The sequence below is a fragment of the Phocoena sinus genome, chromosome X (assembly GCF_008692025.1).
Source record: "Phocoena sinus isolate mPhoSin1 chromosome X, mPhoSin1.pri, whole genome shotgun sequence".
Taxonomy (NCBI): domain Eukaryota; kingdom Metazoa; phylum Chordata; class Mammalia; order Artiodactyla; family Phocoenidae; genus Phocoena; species Phocoena sinus.
This window is the reverse complement of record NC_045784.1, coordinates 41661468-41686336: the sequence shown is the minus strand read 5'-3', so window position 1 is coordinate 41686336 and position 24869 is coordinate 41661468. Positions and strand designations below refer to the sequence as shown.

The 24869-nt window shown below is 41.8% G+C and overlaps 1 protein-coding gene across 4 annotated transcripts in view; it reads left to right on the top strand.

Annotated features, from left to right (window-relative positions):
• The first annotated feature begins 267 nt into the window (after window positions 1-267).
• Window positions 268-24869, top strand: part of SLC9A7 (solute carrier family 9 member A7) — a 154536-nt gene continuing 129934 nt past the window's right edge. For all 4 annotated transcript variants that reach the window (XM_032619552.1, XM_032619551.1, XM_032619553.1 and 1 more), the window contains exon 1: window positions 268-709. In XM_032619552.1, the coding sequence (XP_032475443.1) occupies window positions 382-709 (328 nt within the window). In that variant the 5' untranslated portion in view covers window positions 268-381. The remainder of the gene's footprint in view (window positions 710-24869) is intronic.

Below are 24869 nucleotides of genomic sequence, written 5' to 3'. Positions count from 1 at the left end.
CAGGAAGTGGCCCCGCGAGCCCAGACGGCCTGGCCAGGTACGCTGGGACCGGGCGAGGAGCGCAGAAGGCGAGGGGCCAGCGGTCCCGCCCGCAGGCTGGAGGGCGACAGGCGACCCCGCTGGGGAGGCGGCGGGGCGGGCGCGCGGCGCGGCCGGGGGCCGGACAGGTGCGCGGGCGGAGGGCGGTGCTTGGGGATCCTGCGCACTGCGCGCGCCCCTCCCCCAGCGCGGCTCCCGGCGCGGCCCCGGCCCCGGCGCGAGCGGGAGGAGGAGCTGCGGCTTCACTGGCCACTCGGGCAGGTCGGCGGCGCCCCGGGAAGCCGCCGACGGCGCGGGCTGCCTGTCCCAGCGCGCAGGAGGCGCGCGGGCGGCGCTCGGGCCATGGAGCCTGGTGACGCGGCACGCCTCGGCCCGGAGCGGGTGGTTCGGGCGCTGCCACCGCGGCTGCTGCTGCTGCCGCTGCTCCCGCTGCTGCTGGGTCGGGGGCTGCGCTCGGCGGCCTCGGCCTCCTCCTCTGGGGCGGCGGCCGAGGACAGCAGCGCTATGGAGGAGCTCGCCACGGAGAAGGAGGCGGAGGAGAGCCACCGGCAGGACAGCGTGAGCCTGCTCACCTTCATCCTGCTGCTCACGCTCACCATCCTCACCATCTGGCTCTTCAAGCACCGCCGGGTGCGCTTCCTGCACGAGACCGGGCTGGCCATGATCTACGGTGAGCACCCCGCACCCGCGCCCACCGTTCCCGACTACCCTCGGCCGCCCGGGCTGCTGCGCTCCCCCCCGCCCCCCGTCGCCGCCTTGTGCTCCCCCTTCACTTGCCGACGTGTTTCGTTTCTTTTCCGTTTCCCGCTGCGACGGTCTTGGTTCCCAAGGTCAACTGTCTGCATTTTCGGGCTCCCTATTACCATGAAAAAGAATTCCACTCCATTTCGACGTTTCTTCAAGGGGAACCGGGAAAATGAAAGGCACCGGGGTGGCCTGGTTCTGTCCGATCGGTTCTGTCTCAGCTTCAGCCCCCTCTCGCGCCCCCGCCCCAGTTCAGCTCCACGGGGTGTGTGCGGTGGCGGGAGGTGGGTGACCTCCCAGGAACCGCACCGCCCCAGGAAGCAGGCCACCGTGAGGGTGGGGCGAGGGCTGAGCGTTCCTCGGCTTGGGTAGCGGCTGACGGGGCTTGGTGGATGCCGCCGCGTCCATGGTCAACCTGGGTGGGCGCCCACTTCTGACATCTGTGTTCCCGGATCTCTTGTGAATAAAGTCGAAGCTTGAAGCACTGTGAAAGGTGAGCGTGGTCCAGGACTTAAGAGTGGTGCACCGCCATGGCGGGCCTAGTCGGGGAGATGGGCACGCCTCCCACTCTTATGTCCAGGTGGGAAGTTTTACCTAGTTACTTGCCTTCTCTAAGCTAAGAGGAGCTTTCCTATTCCTCAGATTGTAAGAAGGACACGACTTCGAAGATACATTTAAGGGTGTATGAAGAGGAAAAGTAGTGGTTTTAATTCTGGAGTCAGCCTTCTTTTGTTGTGAAAGGTGGGCTAATGCCACCATCCTTTTCTGGATTTAATGGCACACGGTGTTTTACATGCACAGTGGTCAGCACAAATCTTCCATTACTACATGGATGTCAGCCGCAATCTGAATCATCCCTCTTCCCCCTGCCATGCCCCCACTCCGCCCCCACCCCCGCCCACCATGACATGACTCCAAACTGGAACCAAGTATTCTCTTTTTGAATTTAATTCAGTGGAATTAAGGCCCGGGTTGGCACCCTCATGTGAAATAGATGAGCCCACTTCACGACTATTCTCAGTAGGGAACATTTGACTTCATCACTTATACTGGAGGGATCTCTCCACTCAATTTCCATTCAGGGTTCCCTGATAGAGAATGGAAAGCAGACACCTTAATCTTTAATGTGACAATTACCCTTGGCCCTGGGCCTTGCTTCTCATGGTTCTTGACTGTTGACAGCCCAGGCTCATGGCCACCAAGGTTATGAAGTGCTGTCAGGGAGCCCTCTAGTTTTAAAGAGGTAGTGGCCTAAACAGGGCTTGAGTTGAAACAGGACCAGATCTAAAACTGAGTTTGGTTATTGCAAATTATAGGTGTGAACACAAACCTGGCCATTCTTTAGCTTTGTGGTTTGTGTCAGTCGGTGACGACTGATGCCCAGGCTGCAGGTAAGCTCGAAGGTTTCCTGAGCAGGTAGCAGAGTGGGGAGTTGAAGCATGTTGTCATTTCAGGCGATTTACTCTGCCATAGTGCAAATGAACGTTGCCTTTATATGTATATAGATAGCCATGAAAATATTTTTATTTTATAGCCCTTAGATCCAATTCATTAAAGTACAGTGTGAAATACTTTTAGGAGGTAGGTTTGACAGGCTCATAAATACATGCTCAAGTGCATGGAAATGGGATTTAAAAATGGATTTTCTGAGGAGTACTCCATGTTCTTAGCAGCTCAGTCACCTTTATCTTAAGGCTTGAAAACAACAGTGGAATTTTCCTTTGTGGATATGTACTTTTTAAACTCATCTCAATCTTTTAGTCATTGGGATTGTGCTACCAGTGTACTGTTTCATTTTGTCTTGCGGAAATCTAGTTTAATTGATGATGTTCAGAAAAGGCAACATCCTCTCATAGCATTCTCTGTAATTTTGTTCTATGTCTTTGGGTTTTTTAATCTTACTTTGAAATGCATTAAGAAATTTGTTTGTCAATGTGAGATGTCCTAGGTTCTGCCAAATATTAATATTTTGGTGTGGGTTGCCTATAATTGAGAGAAAATATTTCTCTTTTTCTCAGGGATATTTAGTCTACTGTTTCAAGTCTCCCCCGCCCCCAATTCTGAATTCTAATGTCATTTGATAAGCTAACTAGCCAATGTATACTTAGACTATTGGGATAGGGATTCTGATTAAAATACGGTATGAAAATCTTTGAATACTTATGTGAATGCAGTACAAATTTCAGGACTTCTCTTTCTTAATAGTAAGAAATCAGATTTCATTTCTTGATATCAATAGAGGAAATGAGTAACTGTCCTGTTGCCTCTGAGTAATAAAGGACAAAAAGATCCAAGGAAACATTTGTTAAGTATCTGCTGTGTGCTGGGTGCCCAACTTAATTTATGGAGGTGACCAATTTAACTTTTAAATGTTGGTAACTTTTCATGAATGAAAAGAGTTCAGCTGCGAATTTCAATTCTTTACTTTGAAATTTAAAAAATCTAATTCCTGCCACTTTAAAAATATTTAAGTGGTACTTTGAGAGGGAAGGCTTTAATATTTAAAATAAGTTGTGGTATATACATATATGATACAATGTATTAATATATAGTAGTATATTAAAATGTGATAATATATGTATTTGCTGGTGTAGTTGTAAAATATCTCTGGAAGGACATGCAATAGACTAGTACCATTGGTTTCCTTGTGAGAGAGGAACTAGGTGGGTGGGACATAGGGGTGGGAGGGAGACATCACTTTATACCCTTTTGTGCTTTCTTTTTAACTTTGGAAGTGGAATCACCTAATAGCATGTCCATGCCTCCATTCTGTGGCATTGTTGTGGCATTTTAAGATGCTCCTCAAATCACCCAGTTTGATGCCCGCTTCTCCCTATTCACATCACATTGTTATCAATTTTCTATGATCTTTCAATTGTTGACTACCCATGAAACTTTTGGAACCCTGTGTTTGGAAGGGAGACAAGACAGGGAAAGGGGGAGAGGTTTTCCCCCCCAAAAGAGTTGATGTTACTTTAGGAGCGGTGTGTACAGGTAGATCCCAAAGGACCCAAGGACAAGAAGAGACACGCTGTGAATGCTTAGCATTTAAATTGAAAGGAATTCCCCTACTTACCAAGGGACAGTTAGAAGCACTCCTTCTCCCTGGCCACCGGTCCAGGCAGCTACAAGGGAAGGTGACCAAAGACTAGACTCTCCAGGGACGTTGAAGGCAGCCCCCAGACCCTGCGATGGGAGCTGCAGGGCAGTGGGTAAGGTGCTTGCCTGGCACCAGTCTAACCTGTTTTGTCAGGGCAGGGAGCTCCCAGCTGTCTGGCTCGGTACGTGATTAAGTGCCATCCTGAAGTTACCAAGCCCCGCATGTCTGTGCAGCAGAAACAGTGAGTGTTTGAGGCAGGGAAAGGTGTCATAAACAGACTGTGTCAGTTAATTGTGGTTCTCTCTCGTGTGTACAGTGGTTCCACTTCCCCCATAATGTTTTTGTGACAACTGATATGGGTCCAGAATATCTAACTTTGCCATGCTAGCCCACCGCCTGCTTCTGGCTTCCCCATCCTCCATGCCTGTCAACTTTCCAAGTACATGTTGGTCAGCCCCTCCAGGTTCTGTGCACGGTGGGCTCGTTGTTTTGTTGAGGCTGAATTCCTAAGCACAGGCTGAGGGTGGGTTCAAAGCCAAAGTCTGAAAGAGGAAATATGGCTTTTTGCAGTAGCATGAAATTAACATTTGAGCCTGTGAGCAAACATTTCAGAACCACCCTCTTCCTGGTTAATCCGGAGCCCTTATTTATTTATTTATTTTAAAGAGCCCTTCACTTTGGCCCTAGTTTGGGGAAGCTCTGTATAGTCTCCGTTGGGTACCAGATCCCCTGGGTTCAAATGTTGGCCCTCTTACTTATAAAGCTGTGTAACATTGGGCAAGCTCTCTGAGCCTTAGATTTCTCTTTTCAAAAATGGAGACAATGCCACTCACCTCACAGAATTTTTGTATTATTGTGATATTGTAAAGGTCAAGTGCAGTGTCTGGTACTTACTTGGTAAATATTAGTTCTCATTTTCAACTTAGATTTGTGATTCTTTGGCCAGCATTGCTACTTGAGCAGAGACCTGCTGTAATTTTAAAATGCATTAGGATACAGTTAGTGGGAGTGATGAGAATCGTAATTTTTGGTGGGCTATTTGTTAATACTTAGAAAAAAATTTACAGGGTAGCTATTCTACTCTTTTATCTAGCAGTCTCCATTCTTGGACTTTATTTTTCAGAAATACACGCACTAGCATGTTACGTTATATAGATGGCAATATTTGTTGCAGCGAAACAAGTTGCAATACTCATTAAGAAGGAACTGGTTAAACTACAGCACATTCCCACTAAGGAATACTATGCAGCTGGGAAAAAGAGGTGTTTTGAGATGTCCTTTTAGGGCAGCTGCCCACACATAGTTTTGTGGGAAAAAACAAGGCACAGAGCAGTATGTATAGTATCTCATTTATTTTTTTGAAAGTCATATGATGTATATACATAAACATGATGCATATACATTTATATATGATATGTGTGCTCTGGAAGGATGCACAAACTTAGTGGTTATCCTTTGACAGTGGGACCTGTTGTTGGGAGGGAGAGAGGGGAGATGTTACTTTTTCTTTTTACTCTTCTGAATGGCCTGAAATTTCTATAACACTGACACATTACTTTTGCAATTGAAACATTTAAAAATAAAGCAAACAAAGAATAGATACATGTATATGTATAACTGAATCACTTTGCTGTACACCCAAAACTAACACAACATTGTTAATCAACTACACTCCAATATAAAATAAAAATTAAAAAAATAAAGCAAACACCTTTTTTTGTAGCAAAAATGCATTAGAAATAGATTATAAGTTGTGTGGTTCGATAACATTAGTTATTTAAAAGTTAGAAATGGAAGTAAAATGTGTCTTAAAATTAGAAAAATGACATTTCCTGAAAGCATTTCTTAGAACCTTTTTGGAATGATGTAATTAGAAATCACCATTTCACAGCTCCCAAGGACAGTTGATTTAGACAAGGATTTTCAGTGAATTCCAGAGCCATAGGTGAGAGGTTGTTGGGGAACATGGTACTTGCATGGTGCTGAGTATCACCCCACAGATTACTTACCTGTCACAAAGGAAAGAAGGTACCTTTACAGTGGAGAGGTCTGGCAGTCACCATCTTATACTCAAGTCATCAAATTTATTTTTGGTCCTTGTGGAACTATCTGGTATTATATGCCTCCTGATGTGTTGCAAGAGGAAGCATGCAGCTTTACCTATGTAGTATTCGTCCTCAGAATGTTTCATCTGAATCTAATCGAGGTTTAGGCACATATTCCAGTTTATAGGAAATATAGGGGATAGAGAAATAAGTTATAAAATACCATGTGAAAATGGGCATATCCAAAATATGGGACAGTCTACAAGACAGTTGGTCCTGGTTTCTTCAAAAAGTCTATGTCAAGGGAAACAGAAAGGCAAGATAAGTGACTGAATTGTGTCCTCTCAAAATTCATATGTTGAAGTCCCAATCGCCAATGTGATGGTCTTTGAAAGTGGGGCCTTTGGGAGGAGATTAGGTTTAGATGGGGTCATGAGGGTGGACTCTCCATGATGGGATCAGGGCCCTCTCTCTTCTGCCATGTGAGGATACAGCAAGAAGGCAGCAACCCACAAGCCAGGAAGAGCATCCTAACCAGACACCGAATCTGCCAGCACCTTGATCTTGGACTTCTCAGCCTCCAGAGCTGTGAGAAATACTGTTTAAGCCATCCAGTCTGTGGTATTTTGTTCTAGCAGCCTGAGCAGACTAAGACAGTGTTCTGAGTTAATGGAGACCAAAGAGACATAACCAAATGTAGCACAGGACAGTTGATTGGCTCCTGGTTTATGAAAATGAGCTATAAAAGTGTTTTGGGAACAGTTGGGGATATTTGAATGTGGACTTGGTATTAGATGATTAGGAAATTACTGTTATTTTCTTAGGTGTGATAATTAAGGTTATTTATATAGGAGAATGTACTTATTTGGAGATGTAGGCTGAAGTATTTAGGGGTGAAGTGTATGAGTCCTAATGTATGCAACTTTCAAAAAGTTCAGTTGAAAAAAATTCACCACATACATAGAGGAAAAATATGGCAAAATACTAGCAATTGTTAAATCTAGGTGGTGGATGAAAAGGTGTGCTTTATATTCTGTCAACTTTTTGTCTGTTTTGAAATTTTCATTAAAATAGAAGATTGGGGGAGATGTTAACCTCCCTGTAACTTCTTAGCTGGTAACTTTGTTAACTGTTCTGTCTAAAATGTTGTACAGGTGAGGCTGTCTACAACCCATCTGTTACTCTCATTAAACTCTTTCTGACACCGTGTAACACTGACTTTAGGTTGCATGAGGTGATGTTAGGCTTACATGACTTAAGAATCAGTAACTTCTTTTTCATTTCAGTTTTTTGGTTTGATTTTTAGGTTCACATGTTTTTTTGAAAAACTGCCTCTGTTCCACTTAGAAGAGAGTATATATTAGGAGACTTTTCTCTTTTGGTTAAATCATGCTCACTCTCTTTTTTTTTTTTTTGCGGTACACGGGCCTCTCACTGTTGTGGCCTCTCCCGTGGCGGAGCACAGGCTCCGGACGCGCAGGCTCAGAGGCCATGGCTCACGGGGCCCAGCTGCTTCGCGGCATGTGGGATCTTCCCAGACCGGGGCACGAACCCGTGTCCCCTGCATCGGCAGGCGGACTCTGAACCACTGCGCCACCAGGGAAGCCCATGATCCCTCTCTTTTAATCAATGTGGTTATTTGTATTAGGGTAATGCTAGCTGTTATAATAGACCAACCCCAAATTTCCGGCCTAACCAGAGAAAAGTTCATTTTTTACTCATGTAATGGGCCAGTGCAAGGGTCTGGCAGGTGGCTCTCCATGTGGTGATTCAGGGACCAGGTGTCTTCCATCTTGTGGCTTCCCCATCCCTTGGGGCTTTGGAATCCTCTCCCTCCAGCCAACGAATGAGGCAAGAAAAAGAAGATCATATGGGGAAGGCTTAGACACTAAGCCTGGAAGTGTTGCACATTGCTTTGCAGCTTCTGTTGGACAGAATTTGGTCACGAGGCCACATCTAACTGGAAGGGAGGCAGGGAAATATCGTCTAGTTGGAGTAAGAGGAACAGGTTTGGAAAGCAGCTAGCCAATCTCTGAAGTATTTGATGAGTACTTTGTAATACATAATCCAGAAAAGAGAAGTAGTAGGATTTGCATGCATATTTCTTGTTGTTGTCAGCTGTTGATAAACTAAATTTTGTATTTTAAGTGATCCAGTTTGAAGAGGGCATTCATCTTCAGTTTATGAAGTTGTTTCAATAGACCTATCAGCATTACCTGGGAGCTTGTTAAAAATAGCATGTCTGGCCCCAGACTGACTGAGAATGTCTCAGTGGGGCCCAGAAATCGGTGATTCAATACACTACCAAGGTTTTTTTCTTTTAAATACTGAAGTTTGAAACTCACTGCTATAGAATATTTAAGTTTTCACCCCTTAAATACATTCACTATGTTGCTTGTAATTAAATAAATGAAGGAAAAGAATAGCAGCTGTTTATTGAGCACCTGCTATAATAGTCAAGCACCATATTATGTATTTTGCATACTTTAAGCCATTTAACCTTCACATCAAATGTATGAAGACCATATTATTGGCCCCATTCTGCGAGATGAAGAAATTGGAAGTTAGGCTTAGTACCTCATTTGTTTAGAGTCACATGTTTGAGATTGGTAAATGGGGATCTATTAAAGGATGAGATCAATAGGTTGAGGATGTGTTTAGCCAGGATAGAGCAGAACCTGAATCGTGCCCTGATTACCTGGTTCCAGGAGGTCTTTGAGGGAAATCCATGCCCAGAGTATAAAACAAAGTGACCCTTTATTATTAGCTGGGACTTTGTCTCCAAACTCCAGTGTACAGCTGCAAGGGGTGAGGCTGGCCAGTTTGGAAGAATCAATTTTCCTATGCTAGATCTGTCTGGGGCCCTTGAATCCAAGTAAAGCCAAGATACCTGCTCATTTGTACCCCAAAGGCCACATTCCAGGTGTTACTCCATTGATATGTGTTATGGACTGAACATTTGTGGCCTCTCAAAAATCATACGTTGAAGTCCTAACTCCCAGGGTGATGATGGTATTGGGACATTTGGCCTTTGGGAAGTAATTAGGTCATGAAGGTGGAGCCCTCATGAATGGGATTAGTGCCCTTAAAAAGAGGCCCCAGAGAACTCTCCACCATGTGAGGATACAACGAGAAGTCGCCAGTGTACAACCCAGAAGAGGACTCTCACCAGAACCCGAACATACTGATACCCTGATCTTGGACTTCAGCCTCCAGAACTGGGAGAAATAAATTTCTCTGGTTTATAGGCTGCACAGTCTATGGTACTTTGTTATAGCAGCCCGAACTAAGACAATATGACAGAAGTCTCCCAGTGTTATGGAGGAATGTAGTTAAGTGTTGATCAGAGTGGCTGCACTAGGCCTTCTCACGTGGGAGCAGTTGCTTAAAAGTTTTCTCATCTCTAGACATCACTATCACAGAGGTGGGGAAGCGGGTAGAACTGGGTCTGTCAAGCGCTCGGGTCTCTCTGCTCTTACTGTGCTAGTTGTCACAGGCATATATCATAGTCTCCTGGAGAGATTTTTCAAAACATAATACCTGAGAAAGAAGCCTGGTGCAGGCAGGAATGTCTCTTTTGTTTGCTCTGTCTCTGCCCCTAGAACAGTGCCTAACCCATAGTAGGTGCTATGGGAATATTTGTTTAATGGATTCTACTTTGTCTAACAAAAAATGAGATGCTGTAATACTGCTTAGCATTAAAGGTCCTTCTTTCAAGTTGTTTTGCCCCGGATTTACACTGAGAGTGAAGTTTCTGAGAAGGAAACCTTTGTGAAAACATCTGCTTGAATCACAGCGAACTGTTTAAGAAAGGAGAATGAAGGGATAGGTGAGTATGTGTTTGCAGAAAATTGTATATTTAGCTAATAAGCCACATGGTGGGTTTTTCTTTCTTTTTTTATTGTGGTAAAATATATATGACAAAATGTCATTTAAATTATTTTAACTGTATAATTCACTAGCATTAATAGCATTCATAAAATTGTGTGACCATCACCACTATTTCCAAAATTTTTTCATCACCCCAAATAGAAACCTTGTACTCATTAAATAATAATGCCCCATTCCTCCCTCACCCTAGCCCCTGATAACCTTTAATCTACTTTCTGTCTCTATGAATTTGCCTATTCTAGAGATTTCATATAAGTGTATTCATACAATATTTTATCTGTTTCAGTTAAAATAATATTTTCAAGGTTCATCCATGTTGTAGCAGGTACATGAACTTCATTCCTTTCTGTGGCTGAATAGTATACCATTGTGTATATACGCTACATTTTGTGTATCCATCCATCAGTTCAGGGACACTTGGGTTGTTTCCACCTTTTGGCTATTGGTGGTATAATACTGCTATGAACATTTGCATACAAGTGTCTGTTTGAGTTTCTATTTTCAGTTCTTTTGAGTATATACCTAGAAATGGAATTCCTGGGTCGTAGGATAAGTCTGTGTTTAAATTTTTGAGGAACCACTGAACTGTTTTCCAAAGTGGCTGCAGTATTATACATTCCCACCACAATGCACAAGGGTTCCAATATTGCCACATCCTTTCCTACTTATTTTCTGTTTTTTTTAATAGTCACCCTAGTAGTTGTGAAGTGGTAGTTTATTATGGGTTTGATTGATGCTTCCCTAAGGACTAATAACGTTGAGCGTCTTTTCGTGTGCTCGTTGGCTATTTGTGTATCTTCTTTGGAGAAATGTTCATTCAAGCCTCTGTCTATTTTTAAAATTTGATTATTTTTTGTTGTTGAGTTGTAGTTCTCTACATATTCTGTATATTATTCTCTTGTCAGATATATGATTTGTAAATATTTTCTCCTATCCATTGGGTTACCTTTTCACTCTGTGATAGTGTCCTTTGATGTGCAAAAGTTTTAATTTTGATGAAGTTCAGTTTATCTATTTTTTCTTTTGTTCCTTGTGCTTTTGGTATCATATTCATTGCAAAATCCAGTGCCATGAAGCTTTCCTCCTATATTTTCTTCCAAGAGTTTTATAGTTTTAGCTTTTATCTATTTATTTTGGCCATACCACGCGGCTTATAAGATCTTAGTTCCCCGACCAGGGATCAAACCTGGCCCTGACAGTGAGAGCCCTAACCACTGGACAGCCAGGGAATTCCCTGTTTTAGCTTTTAAATTTAGATCTTTGATCTGTTTTTAGTTAATTTTTATATATGGTGTTATTTTCTTAATTTCCTTTTTGGATTGTTCATTACTAATATATAGAAGTATGACTGATTTTTTTTTTGGTATTGATTTTATATCCTGCAGCTTTGTTGAATTTGTTTATTATCTCTAACCGTGTGTGTGTGTGTGTGTGTGTCTATTCTTTAGGGTTTTATGTGTGTAAGGTCATGTCATCTGCCAATGGAGATAGTTTTACTTCTTCCTTTCCAATTTGGATGCCTTTTATTTCCCTTTCTCGCCTAATTGCTCTGGTTAGAACATCCAGTACTATGTTGAATAGAAGTGGTGAAAGCAGGCATCTTTGTCTTGTTCTTGATTTTAGGGGAAAAGGTTTCAGTCTTTCATCATTGAGTATGATGTTAGATGTGTTTTTTTCACATATGACCTTTATCATATTGAAAATTCCTTTTTATTTCTAGTTTATTGGGTGTTTTATAATGAAAAGGTGTTAGATTTGTCAAATGCTTTTTCTGCATCAGTTGAGGTGATGATGTGGGTTTTTCCCTTCATTCTATTAATGTGGTATATTACATTGATTGACTTTCATATATTGAGCCACCTTTGCATTCCTGGGATAAATTACATTGGGTCATGGTGTATAATTCTTTTAATATGCTGCTGAATTCTGTTTGCTAGTATTTTGTTGAGGATTTTTGCATCTATATTCGTAGGGACTGTTGGTCTGTAGCTGTCCTTGTCATGTGTTTGTCTGGCTTTGGTATCAGGGTAATGCTGGCCTCCTAGAGTCAGGAAATGTTCGCTCTTTTTCAACTTTTGGGAAGTTTGAGAAGGATTGGTGTTAGTTTTTCTTTAAATGTTTGGTAGAATTCAACAGTGAAGCCATGTGGTTCTGAGCTTTTCTTTTTGGGGAGGTTTTTGATTATTGATTCAATCTCCTTGTTACAGATCTATTCAGATTTTGTTTCTTTTTGAGTCAGTTTTTGATAGTTTGTGTCTTTCTAGGAATGTGTTCATTTCCTCCTGAGGGGCTCAACGGTATATTTGAGCAGGCAGAAGAAAGAAGTAGCAGTTTAGGTTTATACTCAGCAAATCTTTTCTTATCACTCTTTTCCATATCTACCTCTGTAACACATTTTAGGTAAAGACACGTTGACCTCAAATTATCTTAGGTTATTAAAACAGTTGATTCACAGATTACTTTGTGTTGAGTGTAGAACTAACTAGGTGTAGCAGAGACTCCAGTTACCTCCCAATATCCATTCTCCCTTTCATCTTTCTAATGGAACCCTGATTTTTAGCTCAGCATATTTCTGTGTAATGAAAGCACTGCATTTCCTGGCCTCTCTTGCAGTTAGGTATGGTCATATGACCAAGTTCTGGCTTAAAGACTAGAAGAAGTGTTGTTTGGGGTTAGTGCAAAGTGTCCTTAAAAGGAAGGGAGCATGCCCTTCTTCTGCCATGACTTCTGTCATCTTGAATGTGGATGTTATGGCTAGATCTCCAGCAGCCATGTTGGATCAAGAGGTAACCTTGGGAATGGAAGGCATTTCTGGCAATACAGTTAGATGGAGCTGAGGTCTCTGATAGCATAGAACTGCCATGCCAGGCTTGGACTACATACTTTTGGACTCCTTGTAAGTGAGAGAGAAATGGGTCTTTGTTATTTGCTGCTGAACCTAATTGTAACATTTACATCAGGCTCTGAGTTCCACTTGGAACTCGGGTGTCACATATGAGGCACTTTCAAGGGCCTAATGCGGATGTTCAAGACTACAGTGGATATGGCACTGCTTGGGATTCTAGGAGAGGCTAAAGAGTAGGCAGTACAGATCCAAAAAAAAGGTTTGAGGAAAGGGTTAAGATTTAAAGTACCACTTATATTTTGGAACTGTTTTGGGCATTTGATGATCACCCACACATTTGGTGATTTGCTAGAAAGACTCATGGGATTTAGAGACATTTGTAGTCACCACTATGGTTTGTTACAGCGAAAGGATACACAGCAGGATCAGCAAGGGAAAAAGGCATAATGGGTGGAGTCTGGAAGAGTCTAGATGTGGGCTTCCAAAGGGGTGGGGTTTCACAGAACAAGCTGCTTCCTCCAGCAATTAAATACAGCAGTGCCTGCACAGTGTTTCTGCCTAGGGAAGCTTGCTCAAGACTCGGAGTTTTTTTTTTTTGTAATTGGGGACTGATTAGGTACTGTTACTGAAATTTCTGATTCCCAGAAGAAAGCAGGTGTTCTCTATGAATTACATTTGCAGAAACTATCTAGCAAGGCTTGTATGGCCATATTCAGCATTCCAGGCACATAAAACAACCTTATCAATTAGTAGCATAGGGGATATTTTGCAGGCCAAGTTCCCAGGAGCTATTGCACGGATCAGTCATACAAGCAGGGCCTCCTAGAAATAGCAACATCAGGCCTATTATGTTCACTTTTTCCTGTGTTATCAATTGACTGTTAGCTTTTTGGGTTCCTGGGGGTTCTTTGGTTTCAAGATACTTTTTTTTTTTTTTTGGCCGCGCCTCACAGCATGTAGGATCTTAGTTTCCTGACCAGGAATCAAACCCGTGCCCCCTGCACTGGAAGCGCGGAGTCTTAATCACTGGACCACCAGGGAAGTCCCACTTTTATTTTAAAAATCATTACTTTTTTAGATTTATTAATTTTATTTTAAAAATTATCATAAGTAATATTGACTTTTGACATACAGTTTTATGAATTTTACAATAGATATGTATAACCATCACCACAACTGAGGTGAATATTAGTTCCTTCACCCTAAAAAACCCATGTTACCACCCTACTCTGACAACCACTGATCTGTTCTCCATCACTCTTGTTTTGTCTTTTCAAATGTCAACATAAATGGAATCTTTCAGTATGTAACCTTCTGGGATTAGCTTTTTTACTCAGCATAAGGCCTTTGAGATTTATCCATGTTGTTGCATGTGTCTATAATTAGTTTATTTTTATTGCTTCCATTTTATGGATATACCATAGTTTATTTGTTTGCAAGTTGAGGGACATTTAGGTTGTTTCCAGTTTTTTTGTGATTATGAATAGAGCTACTATAAATATTAGCATACAGGTTTTTGTGTGAATATAAGTTTCCATTTTTCTGTGGTAAATACCCAGGAGTGGGATTGATGGGTCATAGGGTAAGCATATGTTTAACTTGATAAGGAAACTGCCAAACTGTTTTCTGGAGTAGCTGTACATTCCAACTAGCAATGTGTAAGCGTTCCAGTTGCTCCACATTCTCTTCAGCACTTAGTATTGTTAGTATTTTTAATTTTAGCCATTCTAATAAATGTGTAGTGGTATCTCATCGTGGTTTTAATTTGCATTTCCCTGATGCTGAACATCTTTTCATCTGCTTATTTGCCATTCACATATTCTTTTTGGTGAAGTGACTGTTCAAGTCTTTTGCCCATTTTCTAATTGTATTGTTTTCTTTGATTTTTTGAGAGTTTTTTATATATTCTGGAATCAAGTTTTTTGTTGGATATGTAATATGAAATACATATATATATCTTTTGAGGGGGGGGGCCCTGCCATGCAGCTTGCAGGATCTTAGTTTCCCGACCAGGGATTGAACCTGGGCCCTTGGTAGTGAAAGTGCAGAGTTCTAACCACTGGACTACCAGGGAATTCCCTCAATTGCCCATATCTGTATGGATGTTTTTCTGGACTTTCTCCTGTGTTCCACTGATACCTGTGTCTAGCTTTGTGCCAGTTCCATACTGTCTTGCTTGCTGCAGCTTTGTAGTACATCTCAAAGTTGGGTAGTGTGAGTCCTCCAATTTTATTCTTTTACAAAATTGTTTTAGCTCTATATTCTTAATGATTTCCTATGTAGATCTATCAATTATTCACCACAATTTTAGGGCATTTTTATCACTCCCCCCCCCCAAAGAAACCCTGTATCCATAATCCTTTCAGGTTATTCTTTCCCCTCATATGCATATGTTGATCTCTTCTGAATACCTGAGGTAGAGACCCCCTGTGGATCTCCAGGATTCTTTCTCTGTTTAGGTCTCCTTTCTGGTGCTCAGTCCTGGGAACTTTAGCTGCTTTTGTATCCAGAATCCCAGGTTTGTCAGTTTCAGGAGTTGGCTAGACTTTGTCTCTGTTTCCCCTCCCTGTTTTGTGGCTTGGAAACGCTCTTAAGGCAGTAAGCTGGAGCAATCAAGGGCTTACCTCATTTCCCTGCATCTCTCAGGGATCACTTTTCTTCATTGCCTGATGTCCAGTGTCTTGAAAACCATTATTTCATGTATTTATGTTTGTTTTTGTTTCAGGCATGAAGATAATTCCAGTCCCTCTTTCTCTTTCTTGTCTGGAAGTGGAAGCCTTAATTCCATGAAGGAGTTTTGGTCTTTCTTTTTTGTCATGGTAACCCCCCATACAGACTCCTTTTGTTTTATTTTTCTTGAACTGTGGACTTCATGTGTGTGTCTGTGTTTTTATGCAGTTATGCATTTCTATATACACATAGACACACATTTAAAACAAGCCTACTGTGGATGATCTTATTCTAGTCTAGGAATCTGTTGGCTACTGTACATTTTTGCTGTTGAGAGAACTGGGGAAGGAAACAATTGCATTCATTAACAGAGTAGGCTATGAATGGGCCAGAGTGATTCTCTTCAGTGACATGAATGAGAGAATTGTCTCTTTTCAATGGCAGTGTTGTGCAGAGTGTTTATGATGGCACTGGAGAGAGACACAGACAAGATGGTAATACTGTAGTGTTGCCTGAAAGAAAAATGCATGACGTGAAAGTTGTGAGTTAAGTTTTATTCGGGGACTTTAGCCTGAGACACAGCCTCTCAGATAGCTCTGAGGAACTGCTCCTAAGAGGTAATGGAGGAGCTAGAATATGCATGAACTGGTGGGCGACAGCAGTGGCTAATGGCTTGATCCTTGCAGAATTGGAATGGCAGGCAACATTTTTTTTTTCTTTGCAGTAGTGATTTTTATTCATTGTGGGGAAATCTGGTAAAGAGTGAAGCTCTGATGTGGCAGATGAAGTCCCAATCCCAGTCCACTCAGAAAAAAAGAGGCAAGTAGTACAGTAGGAGACAACTGTGAACCAAGGCATTGGAAGAGCTGAGAAGCCAACCAGTGTGCATTGAAGCTACCTAGAGATAAGGAACAGCAGGAAGCCACTGTCACCCCAGGGGCGGACATAGGGAGAAGGTGGTGTTACCAGAGCCCGGGAGTGAGGTCGCCTGAGATACCCTGACTTCATTCCTCTCACCCTCTAGTCTCTTATCAGTGCCACCCACTGGATTAATTTAACTGGAAGCCACTTGCAAGGGGGCCTGGAAAAGTAGTTTACAGGAATCCCCCCTCTTTTCCCGTCCCCTGCAACACATAGCAGAGCAGCAAAGGGCAGAAAGTGGATCTGAGGGCACATCAGCCCAGGACCGGTGTGAAGGTCCTTCCTCAAATCGAATGCCCATTCTGATATGCAGTATGTCCAATACCTAGATATGGTCCAGAAGGGAAGAGGAAAGCTGCATGGTCAGGATCAAAAGAGCCAGTATTCCTATCAGCAGTCTGGGGGAAAGGAAGCTAGGTGTTGAGGCACAACACCTTTTAAAGCCATTTAATATCTGCTTAAAAGCCATTTAATATTTGCTCAAAGCCATTTAATATCTGCTTAAAGGATGAGATGAGGTAATTATGATAAACAGTTGTTCACATTTGAAATGTTAAGTTTATGCATTAACAAACCCCACATCAGCTATTTTTTAAGCTTATCTACTGATGCTGTTTGATTGAGTTATATATTATTTAGGGAGAGGAAGTGGTGGTAGATATGAGGAGAGACGGGAGGACCCTTTTTATTTTATTTTTATTTTTTATTTGGCCGTGCCACACGGCTTGCAGGATCTTAGTTCCCTGACCAGGGACTGAACCTGGGCCACGGCAGTGAAAGTGCCAAGTCCTAACCACTGAACTACCAGGGAATTCCCAATAAGTTTTTTTTTTTTTTTTGCGATACGCGGGCCTCTCACTGTTGTGGCCTCTCCCGTTGCGGAGTACAGGCTCCGGACGCGCAGGCTCAGCCGCCATGGCTCACGGGCCCAGCCGCTCTGCGGCATGTGGGATCTTCCCAGACCGGGGCACGAACCCGTGTCCCCTGCATCGGCAGGTGGACTCTCAACCACTGCACCACCAGGGAAGCCCAGTTCTTTTTTTAATTGAAATTATTGCAACCCAGGCAAGAATATTAGTTATTTCAAACTGATCAGAATCCTTGATTAGGTATTAACACTATAAGAATATCCAGTCTGTTGGATTAACAAAATGTTCAGCGAATTGTTAGTACATTATACTTTGCTTGACACAGTCTTTTAATATTTCAAATATCTAGACTTTGTGGGAAAAGGCTGCATACAAGATATAACTACGCTTGAAAAACTAATCAACAGCCTTCTGGTTTCAGTTCAGAGATGTGGAGTGTAGAGTTCCCATCCTTACAACAAGAAAAAAGCTGGACAAATTGCAAATTAATGACTTTTCTTGAACCCTATGGAAAACTAAGGTTTCCGGGCTTACACCTAGCCCCAAATCAGGAGAGATGCAGGTGGCACTGCAGGGAGAAATAGCACGTGAGCATTTGCTTACCTGGGATAGACACTGCCAATGTCATATAAGCCAATAATATTAAATTGTTAATGAGTTACTAAAGGTTGGGGGCCATAGGTATAGAAGGTTCTGTCTTGCAGACTTTTCCTTCAGAATCCCCACCAGGTGCTCACAGGGAAGATCAGGGAGACTCCTGAGAAAGTGTCCCCCATGTGCTGGCTAGGATAGCAGAACAACAGCCACTGCCAAAATCTGCCTAGACATGTCTCCTCATCTCCTAAAGGAACAAAAGTCTTAATCTGCAGGAAGAAGGGGAACAAAAACTGGTAGAAACCCACTGCAGCTGAGAAAGAACAGGAAAAACAAAGAAGCTCTACTCTTAGGGAAGGAAAGGAATACCATAATTCTGGGCACAGAATTTTGCTTGGAAGAGGATCACATGCTTATGGAGGCCGCAACCCCAAGACCCGGGGCCACAGTACCTATCTAATATTGATGATTGACCGGAACAGAAGAGACTGCCCCCATCTCCCACCTCCCCACTACCAAGCTAACAAGCATTAAGTAAACATAGCAGTAGAACTGATAAAATGGAATCATAAAAAATACTAAATAAGGCCTATAGAAAGAAGAAAGAGAGGAAAAAAAGAAATGAAGAACAAACGGAACAAATAGAAAACAGCTAACAAGATAGATTTTAACCCCACCATATCAGTAATCACTTTAAATGTGAATGGTCTAAAAGAGATTGTCAGATCGGATTTAAAAAAAAAGACATAACATGTATGCTGTTTACAAGAAACCCACTTTAATTAATTAATTAATTAATTTTGGCTGCACAGGGTCTTAGTTGCGGCACTCAGGATCTTTGTTGTGGCATGCGGGATCTTTTTTTAGTTGCGGCATGTGGACTCCTTAGTTGCTGCATGCATGCAGGATCTAGTTCCCCGACTAGGGATCGAACCCAGGCTCCCCCTGCATTGGGAGCTTGGAGTTTTACCCACTGGACCACTAGGGAAGTCCTGAAACCCACTTTAAATATAAAGACATAGATTCAAAGTAAAAGGAAGGATAAAGATACACCATGCAAATGCTAAACAAAAGAAAGCTGAAGTAGCTAGGTTGATCTCAAATAAAGTAGACTTCGTAACAAGGAAGATTAGGGACTTGAATTTTATCTGAAAAATCATTTCACCTTTTTCATATAATGTAACGTAATTGCAGGAATGATATCCCATCACCTTTGCCATATTCTTTTGGTTAGAAGCAAGGTAGAAGTCCTACCCACCCAAAACATAGGTAGTCCTCACTTTGCATCAGTCTGATATGTATGAATTTCAGTTACCATGGTTTAGTTAAATAACATCAGTCCCTAACAACACAGTTCAGATTTCTGGTACCATGGTATATTAACTGTGAGTAACTGCATAAAGTTCAGACTTTCCTGCTAGCTCTTTGTATTACATAAATAACAAATGGACATCAAGATGAGTGATCAGTCTTTCAAAGTCTGTCCATGCTCACTGCCCGCCTGTTATTCAGTTCACAAACAGACAGCAAAGCATGCAGTTGGGTTGCCTCCTTGTCTGCCAGTGATAAATCCATGTGACATTTTACAAAAATGGGTAGCTGAAAGAGGGAATTGGCCAAGAAAAATGAAAGTGCAGCAGAGAAATGAAAAGTAACAACACTGAAATTTGTATCAAACGTAAATGGAATAATAGAAGAAAGGGCTGATAGCAGAAATGTCGACACTGCCACCATTCGAGACACTCTAAATGTACAGCCAGATGAACTTAATGAAGAACTTACTGATGTAAATGAGCAAAGTGGTTGTGATGAAAAGGATGACGATCCAGAGGAAGTGATGCCAGCAAAAAATCTTCATATTGAAGGAGCTGTTGGAGAGATTTCAAGACATGGAAAGTGCTAAGGCTATAATGTGAAAACTGATCCTAACCTAGAAAGGAGTGTGACAGGTCACCAAGGCATAGAGAAGACGCTTGCTCTGTATCCCTCTGTGTTGTACAGTAAGTTATACAGTGAGAGAAAGAAAGCAAGCACTTTTCAAACTACTTTTGATAAGTTTTCTACAAAGAAATAACCCCTTTAAAATTATTTATTTATTTATTTTGTCTACACCAGGTCTTAGTTGTGGCATGTGGACCCTTAGTTGCGGCATGCGGACTCTTAGTTGTGGCATGCATGTGGGATCTAGTTTCCTAGCCAGGGATCGAACCTGGGCCCCCTGCATTGGGAGCATGGAGTCTTACCCACTGGTCCACCAGGGAAGTCCCAAGAAAAAACCCTTTAATTCTTAATATTTTTGGTGTTTTAACTTACAGGGTACTAAATAAATATAAGTTTTACTATCTTTTCATTTCTCTTTACATTTATAGCCAAGAGTAAGAGTCCTTAATGTTTTGATGACATTTTTTAAAGATCATTGAATGATTATATTTTCCCCATTGATTATTAAGATTGCTTTTCTTGCTTTTAGCTTGTATAGTCATTTTTGCAGTTCCCACTACCATGCAGGACTGTTTATACTATTTAGAGATTAAAAAGAATGAAGTAGTGATTCATGCTAAAACATGAATGAACCTCAACATTATGCTAAATGGAAGAAGTCATGCACAAAGGTTGCCTACTGTGTGATTCCATTTACATGAAATGTTTAGAAAAGGCAAATGTATAGAAACAGAAAATACTGGGGTGGCCAAAAAGTTCCTTCGGTTTTTAAGTAAAAATAAAAGACATTTTTCATTTTCACCAAGAACTTTATTGAACAACGTATTCACCATTTTGTTCCACTACCTTCTGCCGTTTTTCAGGCAACTTCATAATTCCATCTTCCCAAAACTTTTCATCTTTTTGAGCAAAGAACTGGTCCAGGTGCCTTTTACAGTCTTCCAGGGAATTGAAATTTTTCCCATTAAGAGAATTTTGTAAAGACTGAAATAAATGGAAATCTGAAGGTACGATGTCTCGTGAATACGGCAGATGAATCAGGACTTCCCAGCTAAGCTGTAACAGTTTTTGCCTGGTCATCAAAGAAACATGCAGCCTTGCGTTATCCTGATGGAAGATTATACATTTTCTTTTGACTAATTCCGGATGCTTTTTGTCGAGTGCTGCTTTCAGTTGGTCTAAATGGGAGCAGTACTTGTAGAATTAATCATTTGGTTTTCCAGAAGGAACTTAGAGGACTCCCTTCCAATCCCACCATATACACCTTACCTTCTTTGGATGAAGACCGGCATTTGGTGTGGTTGATGGTGGTTCATTTCACTTGCCCCATGATCTCTTCCGTTCCACATTATTGTACAGTATCCACTTTTCATTGCCCATCACAATTCGTTTTAAAAATGGAATGTTTTCATTACGTTTCAGTAGAGAATCACATGGAAATGGAGCTACAATCAAAGAAAGTTTCAATATTTTACTGGAATTAACTTAGCATCACACTGAAGTAGATTGCGATCAAGATGACTATTGTAATCCCTGGAACACCCACTATGGAAATAAAAAATAATTCAAAAATATAGTAAAAAAAAGGAATTGAAGTTCCACATACACACAAATTTTATATATATATATATATACAGAGAGAGAGAGAGAGAGAGAGACAGACAGACAGACAGACAGAGAAAGCATGCGCATGCACACAAGAAAGCAGTGAGAAAGTAAGAAAGAACCAAAATGGCATGAAACATAGAAAATAAATAGCAAATGTGGCAGTCATAAACTCAGCCATTAAATGTGATGACTAAACACTGCAATCAAAAGGCAGACATTGTCACACTAGGGAAAAAAAACTGAGATTCAACTCTATGCTGTCTAAAAGACATACTTTAGATGAGGTTTATCAACCTTGTACCATTGAAATTTTGGACTGGATAATTCTTGGTTACGGGGGCTATCCTGTGCATTGTAGGATATTTAGTAGCATCCCTGGTCTTTATCCATTACATGTCAGTAGTAGCCATGCAGTTGTGATAAACATAAATTTCTCCAGCTATTGCCAGATGTCACTCGGGGGACAAAAATTGCTCCCTGCTGAGAACTACGCTTTAGATTCACACACACACACGCACATGCACACAGAGGTTGAAAGTAAAAGGATGGAAAAATACATTCCGGCTAACGCTAATCATAAAAGCAGTGGAGTAGCTATGTTATCAGACAAGATAGACTTTAAGATAAGAAATATTATTGTAGATAAAGAGGGACACTTCATAATGCCCTCAGGAAGATATAAAAATTACGAATGTGTACACACCTAAAAACAGTTCCAAAACACATGAAGCAAAAATTGACAGACTTGAAAAGAGAGATGCAATTCAACAATAATGGGTAGGGACTTCTATACCTTTCAATAATTGAAAGAGCACCTGCATAAAAAGTTAGCAAGGTTACAGAAGATTTAAACAACACCATCAACCTACTTGACCTAACTGGCATTTATAGAACAGTCTACCCAGCAACAGTAAAACACACATCCTTTTTAAGCAGACATGGGACATTCTACAGAATAGGTCATATGCTTGGCCATAAAACAAGTCTTATTAAATTTTACAAGATTGAAATCATAAAGAACGTTCTCTGACCAAAAAGTAGTTTTATAACCAAAGAACGTTCTTATAAAGTTGTTCTTATAAAGTAGTTTTATAACAAGTATATGTAGCTCTTAATAATTTTATTGTTAGTTTTTGCCCTTCCTGACTCTCTTTTGCAAATATTTAAAAAATTTTGAATAGGTAATACATTTACACGGTCCAAATAGAAAAGAAACTTAAAGGGGACACATTGAAAATGTATGCCCCAGTGGGACCTTCAAGATGGCGGAGGAGTAAGACGTGGAGATCACCTTCCTCCCCACAAATACATCAAAAATAAATCTACATGTAGAACAACTCCTACAGAACACCAGCTGAATGCTGGTAGAAGACTGCAGACTTCCCAAAAGGCAAGAAAATTCCCATGTACCTGGGTAGGGCAAAAGAAAAAAGAAAAAACAGACAAAAGAATAGGGGTGGGGACTGCACCTCTGGGAGGGAGCTGTGAAGGAGGAAAAGTTTCCACACGTTAGGAAGCCCCTTCACTGGTGGAGACGGGGGATGGGCAGGTGGAAGCTTTGGAGCCACGAAGGAGAGCGCAGCAACAGGAGTGCAGAGGGCAAAGCAGAGACATTCTTGCACAAAGGATCCATGCCGACTAGCACTCACCAGCCTGAGAGGCTTGTCTGCTCACCCGCTGGGATGGGCGAGGGTTGGGAGCTGAGGCTCGGGCTTCGGAGGTCAGATCCCAGGGAGAGGACTGGGGTTGGCTGCGGAAACACAGCCTGAAGGGGGCTAGTGCGCCACAGCTAGCCGTGAGGGAGTCTGGGAAAGAGTCTGAACGTGCCAAAGAGGCAAGAGACCGTTGTTTTGGGGTGTGTGAGGAGAGGGGATTCAGAGCACTGCCTAAATGAGCTCCAGAGATGGGCATGAGATACGGCTATCAGCGCGGACCCCAGAGACGGGCATGGGATGCTAAGGCTGCTGCTGCAGCCACCAAGAAGCCTGTGTGCAAGCGCAGGTCACTATCCACACCTTCCCTCCCGGGAGCCTGTGCAGCCCGCCACTGCCAGGGTCCCGTGATCCAGGGACAACTTCCCTGGGAGAACGCACAGCGCGCCTCAGGCTGGTGCAACGTCATGCTGGTCTCTGCCACTGCAGGCCCACCCCGCATTCCAATTATAACCACAATACCCCTCCCTCCCCCAGGACTGAATGAGCAAGAGCCCCCTAATCAGCCACTGTTTTTACCCCCTGCTGTCTGGGCGGGGAACAGATACCTAACCTTATACCTAAAACAATTAGAGAAAGAAGAACAAAAATAACCCCGAGGTTAGGAGAAGGAAAGAAATCTTAAAGATCAGATCAGAAATAAATGAAAAAGAAATGAAGGAAACAATAGCAAATATCAATAAAACTAAAAGCTGGTTCTTTGAAAAGGTAAACAAAATTGATAAACCATTAGCCAGACTCGTCAAGAAAAAAAGGGAGAAGCCTCAAATCAACAGAATTAGAAATGAAAAAGAAGTAACAACTGACACCACAGAAATACAAACGATCATGAGAGATTACTGCAAGCAACTATATGCCAATAAAATGGACAACCTGGAAGAAATGGACAAATTCTTAGAAAAGCACAACCTTCCAAGGCTGAATCAGGAAGAAATAGAAAATATAAACAGACCAATCACAAGCACTGAAATTGAGACTGTGATTAAAAATCTTCCAACAAACAAAAGCCCAGGACCAGGTGGCTTCACAGGTGAATTCTATCAAACATTTAGAGAAGAGCTAACACCTATCCTTCTCAAACTTTCAAAATATAGCAGAGGGAGGAACACTCCCAAACTCATTCTATGAGGCCACCATCACCCTGATACCACAACCAGGCAAAGATGTCGCAAAGAAAGAAAACTACAGGCCAATATCACTGATGAACATAGATGCAAAAATCCTCAACAAAACACTAGCAAACAGAATCCAACAGCACATTAAAAGGATCATACACCATGATCAAGTGGGGCTTATCCCAGGAATGCAAGGATTCTTTAGTATCCGCAAATCAATCAACGTGTACACCATATTAACAAATTGAAGGAGAAAAACCATACGATCATCTCAATAGATGCAGAGAAAGCTTTTGACAAAATTCAGCACCCATTTATGATAAAAACTGTCCAGAAAATAGGCATAGATGGAACCTACCTCAACATAATAAAGGCCATATATGACAAACCCGCAGCCAACATTGTTCTCAGTTGTGAAAAACTGAAACCATTTTCTCTAAGATCAGGAAGAAGACAAGGTTGCCCACTTTCCCTGCTGTTATTCAACATAGTTTTGGAAGTTTTAGCCACAGCAATCAGAGAAGAAAAGAAATAAAAGGAATCCAAATCAGAAAAGAAGAAGTAAAACTGTCACTGTTTGCAGATGACATGATACTGTACATAGAGAATCCTAAAGATGCTACTAGAAAACTATTAGAGCTAATCAATGAATTTGGTAAAGTTGAAGGATACAAAATTAATGCACAGAAATCCCTTGCATTCCCATACACTAATGATATAATATCTGAAAGAGAAATTAAGGAAATACTCCCATTTACCATTGCAACAAAAAGAA